This window comes from Lacerta agilis, chromosome 6 (assembly GCF_009819535.1).
Source record: "Lacerta agilis isolate rLacAgi1 chromosome 6, rLacAgi1.pri, whole genome shotgun sequence".
NCBI lineage: Eukaryota > Metazoa > Chordata > Lepidosauria > Squamata > Lacertidae > Lacerta > Lacerta agilis.
The window spans coordinates 74349498-74364416 of record NC_046317.1 but is presented as its reverse complement, the minus strand read 5'-3'; the positions used below and the strand labels follow the sequence as shown (position 1 = coordinate 74364416).

Here is a 14919-nt window from a genome sequence, read left to right as displayed (position 1 = left end):
ATTGAAAACCTATCCTAACAGAATGTCAAATATTAGGCAAAAAGGAGAATTTTCTGACCCTTATTTTGCAGGCATTGTTGGTCAAAGGAGAAGGACGAAGTCTCATTGAGTTTTGAAAATAGCTAGTAAAAACAATAAAAAATGTCAGTGCTACATTATCCATTTCCTAGTTAAATGCAAAAATTGGGTTTTGAAGACAAAAGCCTGGCGCAAGATCTGAGAAAGTAGTGGCATTGAAATCCCAAGTTTTCAAAAAATTGTCAAAGCTATATTTCAAGTCAAGGAAATTCTGTAAAAGATTTCTGTGTGATGGAGTCAAACCACAAGCCTGGATTCAAATAGAATGCTAAACCAAACCATGACTTTGCCTTGGGCAGCGCTGCAGGAGCAGAGGAGGACCACAGCCACAACCTTCATTCCAGGAACCTGCATGTTTGCACTAAGCTATGGTTGGGCTTAGTGTTCTGTACAAACAGGGCTAAAGACTGGTTCAAGGTCAATGAGCATCCTCACTAACAAAAATGTGAACCTAGAACTTTCTGAATGCAGCGTTATCTACCATGCCAGTACATGTGTATGTGTAAAGTCTTTATTGGTTCATGCTGTCTTGAGCACCTCACCTTTCAGGATACAAATTCTTCCATTTGGACCTGCACGTACATATATCAAGTCATCGGGATCCTTCCCACAGGGCACAGTTGATGGCAGATAGTCCTGTGGGTGGAGGGGGCAGTCCAGCTGGAGCAGGATCTAGTTTCTGATGTTCTCTTTGCCAGTCTGGTTCTCTCTTTTTGTCATCCTTTCCACAGAGTTGTTGGCCCAGGGGAGGGAGGGAGCACAGTCCTCCCACAGCAAACTGCTCTGCCCTTCTCACTTCCTTTCCCATGAAGTAGTTTAGCAAGCCATATGAAGATTTTGGTCTTGGGAAAACAACCTCTCCCCCTACCCACATTGGCATAACACACTGTTGCATGCCCGTATGTTATTGGTAAAATCCGGGGTGTATGGGGTATTAGGGGAGGGGTACTATTGCGATGTACAAGAGCCCCACAGGATGCACTCTGGAGGCAAGCTGGATTTTCAGTAAGGCTTTATTCAGTTGCAGTCTTGCATTATTGTAAAGCTGTCTTTCTACATTCAGGATACACAGCATACAGGTGGAATTACATTCAAAGGAGAAGTCATCACCTCTTCACACCCCTACCAACTGAAGTGGGAAGCCAACCATGCCTCTTTATCCTAGCTGGCAATGGATCAATTAGGCAACGCCCCACGTCTCTTGATGCTTAGTCATCACATACTGCTGAGTCAGCATTCCCGATTAATTTAATTCCTTGATACCCACAACACTCCCAACAGGTACTACCTTTGGTGGGGGGGGGCATGTCATGCTGCTTCTGGGGTAGTTTGTCTGTCTTTGATCCCTACCCTGCACTCAGCAATCACCTGTGGCTCCTAGAAGCTGTCAGCACGCGACAGTGGCCACACCCTAGGAAATGGCTTCAACTGGCTGGCTAAACCAGGTGAGGGCAGACAGTGGGTCTCATACCCTCAGTGAGTTAAGGATTTCCCCTACATGTGAAGACAGGCTCTGGCAGATTGAGCAGACAAGACCAATAGTGGGTCCAACCGTCAAGAAGGCAATTCCTACATATGTTGGTAGAGGGAAGTGAGGGGCACATGAGGCTCATCATCCTGGGAAGGTAGGCCATCTAGAAGAAAGAAAACTCTGATCCTAAACCTGCCTTGTGGGGTATCTTCGGGAGAATAAAAGGCTAAGGAGTAAACACTACACAAATCTGGATTGGAGTCCCTAAGACGATGTTGCCTTATACACCTCTTTCTGGCAATTCTTGCAGCCAAACGCTGCTCTGCTTTCCTTTGGACCATATCAGCATGGCTGACAGGGGGTCTTGTCATTGGGCAGCCCAGGACCTCTATACACACTGCCCAGGCTTGCACCCCGGGGAGGTCACTTTGGTGCTCTGGACTTCACCCCCAGAGACTCACTCCATTGTATCTCGAGACAGACGGATGCCAACAATCCAGGACCACTTTGCAGATAATGTTTAAAGGCAAAACGGAAGGAAACAAAGTTTCCCACAAAAACTACAGCTCTATTGTTAAGAGTAAAGAAGATGAGCTAGCAAAGAATAAGAAGTTTGTAGTTTGGCATGAGATCATTAGCCACAGCATTTTGCTGGGGTGAACTGCTTCATGGATGTAGGACACTGTAAAGAGGTGTTAGGAACCTAGTAAACTGGCATATACGGTAATGAATCAAACAATTGGTCCATCTTGCTCAGTATTGTCTACACAGACTGTCTGTGGGTCTCCAGGTTTTCAGGCCTGGTTCTCTCCAGGTCCTGCCTGGGAATTCTAGGTTCAAACCTGGGACCTTCTGCATGCCAAGCAAATGCTCTTCCACTGACACTTGGACCTTTCATGCAAACATTGGGGAATGAGTTGCTACAAAGGGCAATGCAGAATGAGATGTATGAGGTTAGACTGTGGAGACAGCCATAAATAAAGCTTGCGATGAAAGTACTCCAGATTCTATCATGTACTTAAAAAAAAAACAACTGAAAAATATTGTATAAAAACTAGCAGATTTTTTTTAAAAAAAAAAAAAAGTTCAAAAAATCTGCCTGAACAATGCAGTTTTAAAAAGAAAGACTTTTAAAATACTTGTATTGGCAAGGAGTTCCACAGGGCAGGTTCTACAACACTATAGGCTCTGTTCCTGGTAAAGGCCAACTTAAGGGGCATAGGAGACTACCAAAAGTGTCCCATCAGAAGATGCCAGAGATTGAGGTGCAGCATAAGGACTCAGGTGAACCCAATTTGCTTAGGGCTTTGTGAACTTCCCCCACCTCCTGCTAGCATAGCCAGAGAAGGGAGTATACACCAACAAATATCAAAGATTTCTCCAAAGCAAAGGCAATACAGTCATAACTTGGATACTGAATGCCCTGGAACTTGGAGGTTTTGGCTCCCAAATGCCGCAAACCCGGAAGTGATTGTTCCAGTTTTGCGAACGTTCTTTTGGAACCCGAACATCCGACGGGGCTTCCATGGCTTCCAATTGGCTGTAGGAGCTTCCTGCAGCCAGTCAGAAGACACAATTTGGTTTTTGAACATACTGGAAGTTGAACAGGCTTCCGGAATGGATTTCGTTCAACTTCCAAGGTACAACTGTACTTTCTGATCAGAAACAAGACACTACAGGATACACCTACACCATATGCTTCAAATGCATTACATCACCATATTAATATTCTGTTGGGAGCCACCAAGAGTGGCTGGGGAAACCCAGCTAGATGGGCGGGTATAAATAATAAATTACTACTACTACTACTACTAATATCATCATTCTCTATCTGAACTAGCCAATTCCTTCCTATAAAGATACTGTGGAGTCCAATATACCCAGAATATCATTTTTGGTTCAATCTCAATTTTAAATCTAAAGAAACACTAAATAAAGATGCTAAAGCAACCAGTGTGGTGCAGTGTGGTGTAGAGCCAGTGTGGTGTAGTGGTTAAGAGCGGTAGACTCGTAATCTGGGGAACCAGGTTCTTGTCTCCGCTCCTCCACATGCAGCTGCTGGGTGACCTTGGGCTAGTCACACTTCTCTGAAGTCTCTCAGCCCCACTCACCTCACAGAGTGTTGTTGTGGGGGAGGAAGGGAAAGGAGAATGTTAGCCGCTTTGAGACTCCTTCGGGTAGTGATAAAGCAGGATATCAAATCCAAACTCCTCCTCCTCCTCCTCCTCCTCTTCTTCTTCTTCTTCTTCTTCTTCTTCTTCTTCTTCTTCTTCCATTGACGTAGTTGAATGGAACACTCCAACTCTATTCCGCTTAAGTTTTCAACTTTCGAATACTGTACTCATTTCTAAACAACTATTACGGGTTTCGCTTTCTGTGAAGATCCATATACTTCCTCCAGCAATGTAGGAGGCAAAAACTGGAAGCTTGGTCCTCTCTGGGTATTGGTTTGTATGCATTTTATAAGAGCAACCACTTAAAAAAAAAACACCACAAATTTGCATTGACCTTTCCTGATAGACTCTTTACATGAACTTTCACCCAAGTTTGATGCTATAAGTATAGGATTATATATGCTCAGGACTGAGAGACCTCTTCAGGACCAGAAAAGAGAGATCCCAAATCAGGCCATTTGTTAGGAGTGCGAGGTCCAGAATTTGATAGACCCTTGAACAAGATGCTTTCAATGAGGGTTCTCCCTCCTTCAGCTGTGCCCCAGTCCTAGTGCTGCTGGGTGCTTGCTTTGCAAGGAGAATAATGATGGCTCTGCCTAGCCACAATTGGAAGCTGCCTTCTCCTTTCACCATATCTTGAAGCTGGAAGCCGAAACGTTTAAGTTCCAAGTTAGCAAGCCATCAATGCATTCATCTTCAGCACAAAAGTCTCGGCAATTTGCCTAACCTGCCTGTGGGGTTGAGGGGGCGGGGGAGAAATGAGATCAGATTTCTAGGACCTGACTCTTCATATAAGTGAAACCATGCTCCCCTAGGAGTTCATTGTCAGTCCTGTTTATCTGGATTACCCGGGCACCCTCCACAAACCATTCCGATAAAGGAGGCTGCACTCTATTGCTAATAAGATGCAGGCTCTCCCGTTGCATGTGGAGTCTCAGGTTCGCCGTCAGGTGGCATCGACGGTCTGTTGTGTCTGTGATTAGAACAATGCATGAGCAGTGCAGCAATGTGCCTCACTCGCAAGCTTGCCATGGATGTAAAGGGGCTGTGATTTAGCGCGCGCGCGCGCACACACACACACACAGAGAGAGCGCTACACTCCTTCTCTTCCTCAAGCTAGATGCGGCTTCTGATCCAGCTGCCCTGGGCTCGCCATGCAAATCTGGGGTGAGTAATGAAATCGAACCCCCTTGGCTCCGGGAGTGATGCTGTTTCCATGAGCCCATGTGATGCTCCGATAGTACAGCAGCTGCAGCTCTCTCCTTCTCCTGCTCTTCCATAAGCACAGGCTGTCATGGCGACTCCCAACAATGTTACTCCCACCAACTGCAGCTGGTGGCCCATTTCAGCACTGGAGAACGATGCAGGCAAATCCATGGAAGACGAGGCCAACCAGGACCCGGCACACCCTGCGTTCAGATCCAAGGACAGGCTGGTTTTGTATCATTGGACCCAGTCATTCAGCTCACAGAAGGTAAATGCTACGCTGGGCTCGGAAGGGAGGGATTGTGTGCCAGCCAATATTATCGCAAGGCAAATTCCTGGATGTTGCCCTCCTAACAATCATGCAGGCAGCGGGGATGGGGGAGACCAGGTCGCTTTTCCTTGAGGATGCACGAGGGAGCGGTGTGCTTCAGCGGAGGTGTGCTTTGTGTCTGCATTTCTGCATTTTCCAACAGCATTTGCCTAAAGCAGGGGGAGGGGAGCCCTGGCTGTCTCTGTCTGGTTTGGGGGTCAGATTTGCATGTTGTGTTTGGAGAGGCTTCTTGGTTTCTGTGGGCCAAAGATGGGGTGAATGGAGGGAGGGAGAAGCATAGGGAGGGGAAAAAATGAATCCTGATCATCTGTCTCCTGTAATGAGGGAGAGAAGGCACAGAGACATAAATGGATCTGGGTCCTTGTATATGCACTGTAGGGCTGGAATGGGCATATCGTCTCTGAAGAACCAGTACCAAACAATCCATTGACTTCTGACACTGCAGCACTAGGATTGAAATTCTGCTTCCTGGACTCTTTGAGTCAGTGCACAGATGCTGTCAGCTTTTGTCTTTCAAACTCAGAGCAAGTGGCAACCCCACCCCCAGTGTCTGCATGCTTCCTGGGCAGCTCAGGGCAGTTGTGAACAAAGGATGAAACACATCTGACCTTTATCTTCCTTAGGTACACATACATACACACACACACACACAGCCATTTCTTTCAGCATTCATTATACATGAGGGTTGAATTATGCATGGGGAAGATGGTGAATGGGCAGGTTTCCTCAAGGCATGAGGGCCTCTCATTTCTCCAGGAGCAGAAAGCTAGGTGGAGCAAGGGCCCAGTACACATGCAAGCTCAAAGCAACCCCACACCAATCAACAGGGAATCTGGAATGTTTCAGAAAGAAAGAAATCTATTTGAGCCATCTAAAAAGAAACACACACACACACCAGGGAACAATGGAGGCAAATGCTCTCTTTCTTTTTGGATAGGTGAGTCATACATAAGGTTAGTTGATCTGTAATTTCTCTCCCTGAGAAACAAGCTAATTCAGCTCTTCCCCTTTTATTTTATCTCCTGGTAACACCCCCATTCAGGGACTTACTTTGTGTCTTTATCTCTGTCTCTCTGCTTGGGCAAGGAAACAGTTAAACAGCTACACATACATGCTTTTCTACAACTAATCCAGTGCTAGCCCCACCTCTGCCATAATTGATGGGACTCCAGGGGGTGGGCAGCAGAATGAACCCTTAAAGTGACAGCACACAAATGTGCCATTCCTATCTAAGTCCCCCCACTTGGTGTTGTTGTTGTTGTTTAGTTGATTGCAGAGAAGGAAGGGTTCCCACCACTCCAATGTGTGTGCCTGCTTCCTGGTGAAATCTGGAGTCGCAAGTGCATAAACAGAGCATATGTGGAACGCTCAGTGTGGCAAAGGGTAAAAGAAAAACAATTCAAGGTGTGTTTCAGAACAGAACACTTTCATTCTAATAGTTTTATTTCCTCCAGCACAAGGTTGGGGAACTCATGATGATGTTGGACTCCAACTCCCATCAACTCCAGCCAGCATAGTCAATGGTCTCAAGGATGATGGGAGTTGTAGTCCAGCAACATCTGGAAGACCACAGGTTCCTCATCCCTGCTGCAGAAGCAATTAGAATTCAGCCTCCATGCATGTAATAAAAGCTCCACCCCCTGTATTACTGTATATCAGAATAGGGATCAAAACTCAAATCCTCATGCATTCAGAACATTTTAGGATATAATTCCCCTTTCACTTTGTTACCCAAAGGGGCTGGTGCCTGCAAAAGCAGAGCATCTACAGGGCTGAGATGCCACAGTGGATCAGGATGTCAGGAAGGGAGTGACTTGTAGCATTTCTTCCTTTTCTTTCAGTACCATGGCCAATGAATAAGCCAATGTTCTCCGAAAGCCAATTTTCTCTCAACAAATAGAAAAGAGAAAAACCATTGCAAACTAAGGAGTCAATTCCACTTCTTGTATAAACCAAAAACGCCAGAGATAAATGGTCTTACAAGCTCTAAAACAAAGCTCTGGATCATTTTTTTTCCTTTTCTTTTCTTATACTGTACTCCATAAATTACTGTATATACAGGACACCTGGAATTCTGCCCTAAATTCTGCAACCATAAAACACAGCTTCTGTGAGAGGATTAAATATTCAAATAAAAAATTGCTTCCATAGTATTAATCATAGTCTTTTATGTTATCTCTGTAAATGCAATATCCACTTTTAAAAAATATTATTTTCCTACCTGGCATAAAACATGTCTAGGAAAGATAGAATGCTACAACTTATAAACCATATCTGAAAAAAAGATCTAGAAGACAAAAGAAACAATTGAAAGCTGTTACAGCCAAAGAGGGCTAAGACTGCCATCTGTTTTCTAACTGAGCAGAAACTAGCAACACAGTTTTGGGTTTCTCAAGAGAACTAGAACCTTTATTTTTTTAAAAAGGAAATGTGTGATACTCAGGGTTATAAATTTCACATTAATGACATGTTTCACAGTCCCTAGTCAGTGCATTAACTGTGATGTGAATTTTTTCAAAGCCGAAATTTTGGCTTTTTGCAAAATCTTGCCCATTCCTGATTTTCATTTCCTATTTTTCTTTAAGAAATTCCAGCTAGGTTGAACAAATAAATAAGAAGATGTAGTCCCAGGGGAAGTTGTATTGGGCTGAAAATGTTTGGTATTCTGATTCACAGAAAAATGCACACAGGCCAAAATTTGAGGCCACACTCAACAAATAAAACTTCCTCCATTCAGTAATTACAACACCAAAGTACATGTAGAAATCTATTTACTCCTGAAAGGATTGTGAGAGAAATGCTCCATTGTGTGTGTGTGTGTGTGTACAACTGCTTCTCTCTCTCAAGTTTCAGACCAGAAGAGTTTTGGTCCTCCTTATGTGTCTTCTCTGGTGATACCTTCCATTTCATTGGAAGCTAATAGGTCCCCTTCTCCTTGTGCCCTCAATCATTCCCAACATCAGGGTCTTTTCCAGGGCGTCTTCTCTTCTCATGAGGTGGCCAAAGTACTGGAGCCTCAGCTTCAGGATCTGCCCTTCCAGAGAGCACTCAGGGCTGATTTCCTTCAGAAGGGATAGGTTTGATCTTTTTGCAGTCCATGGGACTCTCAAGAGTCTCCTCCAGCACCATAATTCAAAAGTATCAATTCTTCGCCAATCAGCCTTCTTTATGGTTCCTGCTCTCACTTCCACACATCACTACTGGGAAAACCATAGCTTTAACTATATGGACCTTTGTTGGTGAAGGGCAGGTTGTTATTATTATTATTATTATTATTCCATAATTTAATGGTATACTATGTGAAGAAGCCTGACTGTCCCAAATCTACTGCCAGTATTGTTAGAAGGAATGACCAGGCCTTTGATTGGGAAGCACCTCAGCTGATGATGGGATCAGCATAAACCTTTTCATGAGTTCTGTTGACTTCCATCTGTGGCTGTGAAGTTCCATCTGTGGCTGTGACTGGATGTGAATAAAACTAGCACACCTATTGGATATAAGTATCACTTTTTCGGGGCAATTGCCACCTCTTTGTTTAATTAGTTGGTTTGGCTTGTTTACATTTCATTATAATCTAAATTGACAGCCCCATGTATAAATTAAATGCTAATCTCATATAGCTAATTTTGTTTTAGGGGTTCTCTTGTAAACATATTTATTATTTCGTTTTAGCAGGCTGGAATTTTAAGAACATAATGTGATATTAAGAGTTGCTTGTTAGCCACCTGCTGCATAATATGTGCTGTTTTTAACTCTTTAAACGGAGCTCCTGAATCCAGGTTCAGAAGCTTAGAAACAATGCCTTTCACAGAGTTGCAGCCACTGGAATTTCATTCATTCTCAGGAGACTGTTTCATATGTTTGAAGTGTAATTTCTATTTTGGCCTGTATTTATTACAACTATTTCTATCCTCCTCTCCAGGACAGACAGAGGCGGCATGTCCCGTTTCACCACTTGAGGCGAAATGAGAAGTGCTGCCCTGTCTGCCACTGCCACAGCTACCTTCCCTACCACCTCTGCCACACCAGTGTCAGTGCCAATTTTGGCCAAGATCGCACCCATTTTAGGCGAGATCTCATACACTCTGCAAGATCTTGTGTGAGTTTGGCAGGATCTTGTTGGAAATCAGCGCTGAGGTGGCCAGAGGTGGTGGGTGGTGCAGGTGAAAGCAGCAATGGCAGGGCAGCACTTCCCATTTCAAGGTAAAAGTAACCTCAAGCAGTGCAACCTCGGAGCCTTCTGACACCTGAGGCGGTTGGCCACACCCTGCCTAACGACCGCGTCGGCCCTGAGGATAGGACTAGTTATAAGGTGGAGAAGTAACATTGAATTACATGTTTTTAAAATATGCTCGGATCCTTCTCACAGGGGGCAGTGGATCCTGGTCAATAAGGGCAATTGGGGCACAATCCCACCAGCTTCAGTCAGTCCCCACCTGCCTCCTTTCTTTATTTCCAGGGGGTGGCCCTGCCTTTCATTGGCTCTGCCTCCACCTACTGTTGGTCTCCTTGCCTTCTACCTTACCAGTCCCAATGGACACCAACAACCATTGCAGGAGTGGGAGAGAAGTCTGGCCTAAGTAGGCCTTGAAGTGGTATTTGCCTGCCCGCCTCCTTTTCCAAGAATGCTTCCCACATGACAGTTGAGTGGAAGATTATGAGTCATGGGGGCAGTGGCGTCGCAACAGGGGGCGGTGGGGGCGGGGCGCTCCCAGTAGCACATCTCCGGGGGGTGACAAGGCGGTGCCCCACCACAGCAGCGCGAGCAGCCATCGCACCGCCACATTTGCATATAGAGGATCCTCCGTTTGCGGCTGTAGCCGCGAGCAGAGGATCCCGCCCCTCCCAGCCTCCCTTCCTCCCCAGCTCCCCGCAAGCAGCTCCTGTTTTGCTGCTTTACAGTGAGCCAGGGAGGGGCGGACGGGAGCCACGGCTCCCCCTACCTCCCCGGTTTGCTGTAAAGCGGCAAAGCGGGAGCTGCTTGCGGGGAGTCAGGGGCCCCCTCCCTCCTACCCTGGCTCGCTGTAAGCGGCTCCCACTTTGCCGCTTTGCAGCGAGGTAGGGAGGGAGGGAGGGCGACGGACGGGAGCCATGGCTCCCAAGAGGGTGCAGCTTTGCCAGCGCCCCGGCAAAGCGGCGTGGGGGGGGGAGGTGACAAAAACGTTCCGCACCGGGTACCACCTGGGCTTACTATGCCTCAGCATGGGGGTAGGGAGAGTGTGTGCATGAATTCAACAGTGCTTAGCTTATTTTTTTGGTTGCTGTTTTGTTAACTTCTTAAGATTGTTTTCTACATCATTACTGTTGTAGTACTTAGTGAACCCTGTAATATGACTTTTGTTGCAATTGTGCTGTTCAGCTTATTTTTGCAGTTGTTTTCTCAATGGTGTTTTATAGATTGTAATGATGGCTTGGTAATTATTCTATATGGTTTATGTTGTATTTGCGATGCTCTGTTCTGTTGTTGTCTTTTATTGTTTGTAAGCCACTTTGCGGTTCATGTGGATGAAATGCGGCATAGAAATAATATCAATCAATCATTCGCATGAGGGGGAGCAGGAAATGGAAAATCCAACTGGAGCAGGCCCTGATGTGGTCATCATCCCTGTCTCCTACTCTCTCCTCTTAGGCCTCCTCACACAGTACTGTTGTGGTGTTTTCATAGCAGCTGTGAAAAAAGGAAAATTTCATGCTGGGGATCATTAGGAAAGGAACTGAAAATAAAACTGCTGATAACATAATGTCTTCCACAGCCTAGCATATGTCCTGGGATGGACTCAGCTGCGACTAACCCAGGGCACCGTGAAATGCTGCCTTGAATCAAAGAATATGTCTGTCACAGAGAGCCAGTGTGGTGTAGTGGTTAAGAGTGGTAGACTCGTAATCTGGGGAACCGGGTTCGCGTCTCCGCTCCTCCACACGCAGCTGCTGGGTGACCTTGGGCTAGTCACACTTCTCTGAAGTCTCTCAGCCCCACTCACCTCACAGAGTGTTTGTTGTGGGGGAGGAAGGGAAAAGAGAATGTGAGCTGCTTTGAGACTCCTTCGGGTAGTGAAAAGCGGGATATCAAATCCAAACTCTTCTTCTTCTTCATTGCAACATTCTTTTCATTTCCTCCATCATGTAAGTTTAGGGGGCAGTGGCACGAGCTGGAGAGGCCTTCCTGCCTCATTATGTTCTTCAGTGGGGGGCAGCTTATAAGAATATTAGGGAGGTGAGGCATCCAGACCTCTTCATGTCCCCTGTTACTTCAGAGACATAGCAAGACCTGGATTATGATACGAGCCTGATCTTAAAGTAATCTAATTGAAAACCAACCCAAATCAAGGCCAGATTAGCCTATATTAGGTGGGCCTATTTTAGATAGAGCCCAGGGAACCTTGCTTATCACTACAGTACTCCAGAGTCAGTTGCCTCCCCACCTAAATTCGGTTATTGTCTTTTATTTTGATTCTCACTTTGGTCACATCCACACCATACAATTAAAGCACATGAGGATCCTGGGAGACTGTTCATTAAGGGTGCTGGGAATTGCAGCTCTGTGGGGGATAAACTACAGCTCCCAGGATTCTTAGAGAGAAGGCATGTGCTTTAAATGTGTGGTGTGCCGATGTGACCTTTATTTGTTCTCAGCCAGTCCATCACAAGGTATTGGCTTAGCATTTCAACTAATTCACCCTGAGCAGATGAAAAGGGGAAGCAGAGCTTGGTGCCATAATATGCCACTCGAAATCCCTTGACTACATCAAAGTAGGTGATTTGAATAGCACAGAGGGCAAGACAGAACCCATCATGAGGTGGAACAGAGGGCCTCAAGCTTCCAGCACCTTCTGTGCATTGCCTGGTAGGAACAGAATCCCACCTGGTAGGAACAGAATCACCACAAATGCAGTGCCTCAGCTGACAGACAGATTTATGTTGCAGCTGTTGACAGTTGGAGTGCATTGTGATTTATGTACCATTCTTGTGTTCTGTAATATCTGAGTTGTAACTAAATATCATGGTAGATCCCTGGGACTGTAGAAGCCCGAGGGGAAGTCGTGCTCTGATCTCTGCTGCCAGCCAAGAGGCCGATGGCTGCAGCCCTTGCCTCTCAGCAACAACATCCTGGCAAGAGGGAGACCAACGTCACCCTACCCGTTTCAGTAAAGGAGCAGCAGCTGCAATACTTGCTTTCCACTTTCCTTTTGTATCATGTCTATTAGATTGTAAGCTTGTGGGCAGATACCAAGTTACCTTTTAATATATACACAGAACATAGAAAATTTGTGGGGTTCAGTAATAACAATACTGTAACAGTAGTAGAAGTAGTAGTGAGGGCCGGCCCACCAATGAGGAAGGGTGAGGTGACCGCCTCAGGTGGCAGGATCCACAGGGGTGGCCAATCCAGCCATCCAAGGGGTGCATCACCCACTGCTGCCACCACAGTGTCGACAGCAGCTACAGCACAGTTCTTGGAAGCCAGATCTGCAGCCTCCTCAAAAAGCCCACTGCCTAAACCTGCCACCACGGCAATCTCTCAGTGAATACAGTAGAGGCATTGCTGGTGTCCTCCCACCCCCACCCCCCATTCCTGAATGTTGATCTTTATTTCCCCACTCCATTCCTGATGCAGAACTTCACTGTCCTCTTCTTCCCTGGCAGGAGCCACATTTAGTGGTTCTCCTCAGGTGCCAAAATGCCTTGGGACAGCCCTGGTAATAGCAGTACTGATTTGTATTTGTGCTGTAGGGTTTTATTTTATTTTATTTTATTTTATTTTATTTTATTTTATTTTATTTTATGTTAGTAGTGTGTCTCTTGATTTTCTGAGTCTTAAAAGGCACCCAATATAGACAAATGAGAACTATTGATGCTAAGTGGGGGAAGTTGTACAGAATAAATGCCCCTACCCAATAGAAGGTCTCATTGGAGCCTGATGGTATGGTGTAAGGGGTGTGTCTTCACACTTCCCAACTGACCGCTTTCTGAGAGCCAGTGTGGTGTAGTGGTTAAGAGCGGAAGACTCGTAATCTGGGGAACCAGGTTCACATCCCCGCTCCTCCACATGCAGCTGCTGGGTGACCTTGGGCTAGTCACACTTCTTTGAAGTCTCTCAGCCCCACTCACCTCACAGAGTATTTGTTGTGGGAGAGGAAGAGAAAGGAGAATGTTAGCCACTTTGAGACTCCTTCGGGTAGTGATAAAGCGGGATATCAAATCCAAACTCCTCCTCCTCCACAGCCTCCTCCTCCTCCTCCTCCTCCTCCTCCTCCTCCTCCTCCTCTTCTTCTTCTTCTTCTTCTTCTTCTTCTTCTTCTTTCCAGTTCCAATGTACCGGTATGCCTTTTCCATATCTGCAGGGCTTTTGATCTATCATACTCAGAAGAAGTAGATCTCTTTTTTCTCCTCATCCATTTGACTGGCTCTCCCCGCACCCCCCCCCCCCGGCTATCAATAACATATTAGCCGGCAAATTGTGTCGTGAAGCTGTGAGGTGACTCCACAGTCAGTTTCAGACATATAATATATGAGTGAAAGCTTTTGTGACTCACACATCCCATAGCTGTGCTTCTGCAGCACAGTTGAAGTGCCAGAACGTGAGACACGTGTGTTTCCCCCAGGGAGATTACAAATTGCCCACAGGAGGAGGAAAATCTCCCCTAGAGAATTACCTGCTTTTTTCAGTGTATCAAATGAGATGCGGACATGAAATGAGAATCACATGTCTGCTCCCTATCTGAACTGGCCCTTCCTTACATATCTTGCAGGGTTTCAGTCCTCTCGCAAGCCTGAAAAGGGCTTCCTCTTGACTGGCTGTAACACATCAGCATTTTCAAAGTGTAGAGCGAGCAAGAGGAAACGTGATAGAGGCATATAAAATTTTGCACAGTGTGGAGAATGTGGATAAAAGGAAGTTTTTTCCTCCAGTTCCCGTAGCACTAGAACTTAGGGGCATCCAGTGAAGCTAAATGTTTGAAGATTCAGAAAAGACGAAATATAGCCAGCCTGTGTTTTGATGAGCTTTCCCCCCAGAACAAATGTGAAAGCCAATATTACGCCGTTATGTTTTGAAACATGCCTGTGGCCAATGCAGGTCTGAAACCAGTGGTGTTGCCGGGTTGTGTGCAAAGTGCTCTACTCAAACGGTGCTCATCTCATTTCGCTTCATTACCTTTCGTTCAACTCCCCATAATTGGCTTTTTGTTCTGTGTGCTTTGAGAGCTGTGAGAAACCAACAGCACCAAAATAATGCAGCTTTTGCTGCAGCGTTTGATTTGAGTGGGTGGGAAGGAATGAGCCGTAGTGCATTTCAAACAGCAAACACCACTTATTCCATTGGTTGGCAATCAGTTGTGTTGAGAGATTGTGGGGTCTTCACCCCAGCAGAGATTTTAAATCAGGACGTGGATATCTTTCCATGGGTGTAGCCAAGTTTGGGACGGAAAAAAATTACTAAATTAGATCCACAAAAATTATTAAAAGCATTGAAAGTACTCAATTATTAACTGAGGTTCTGCCCACTCCCCCCCCAGAGAAACCTGTCCCAGCAGCCAAAGCCTGCCGTAATGTCCTCTTTTGAGAGGATTGACCAAAAAAAGCTCAATAACTTTGACCTTCCTCCCAAGTCGCTGGCCACTCCCTTCTGATGGAGATCAGTGCACAGGCTATCATTGCAT

At 45.8% G+C, this 14919-nt stretch overlaps 1 protein-coding gene across 2 annotated transcripts in view; it reads left to right on the top strand.

Moving 5' to 3' along the window:
* Nucleotides 1-4812: 4812 nt before the first annotated feature.
* Nucleotides 4813-14919, top strand: part of GDAP1L1 (ganglioside induced differentiation associated protein 1 like 1) — a 44858-nt gene continuing 34751 nt past the window's right edge. Inside the window, exon 1 of one of the 2 annotated variants that reach the window (XM_033153458.1) lies at nt 4813-5197. In XM_033153458.1, coding sequence (XP_033009349.1) covers nt 5018-5197 — 180 coding nt within the window. In that variant the 5' untranslated portion in view covers nt 4813-5017. The remainder of the gene's footprint in view (nt 5198-14919) is intronic. The other variant, XM_033153459.1, reaches the window with a different exon arrangement.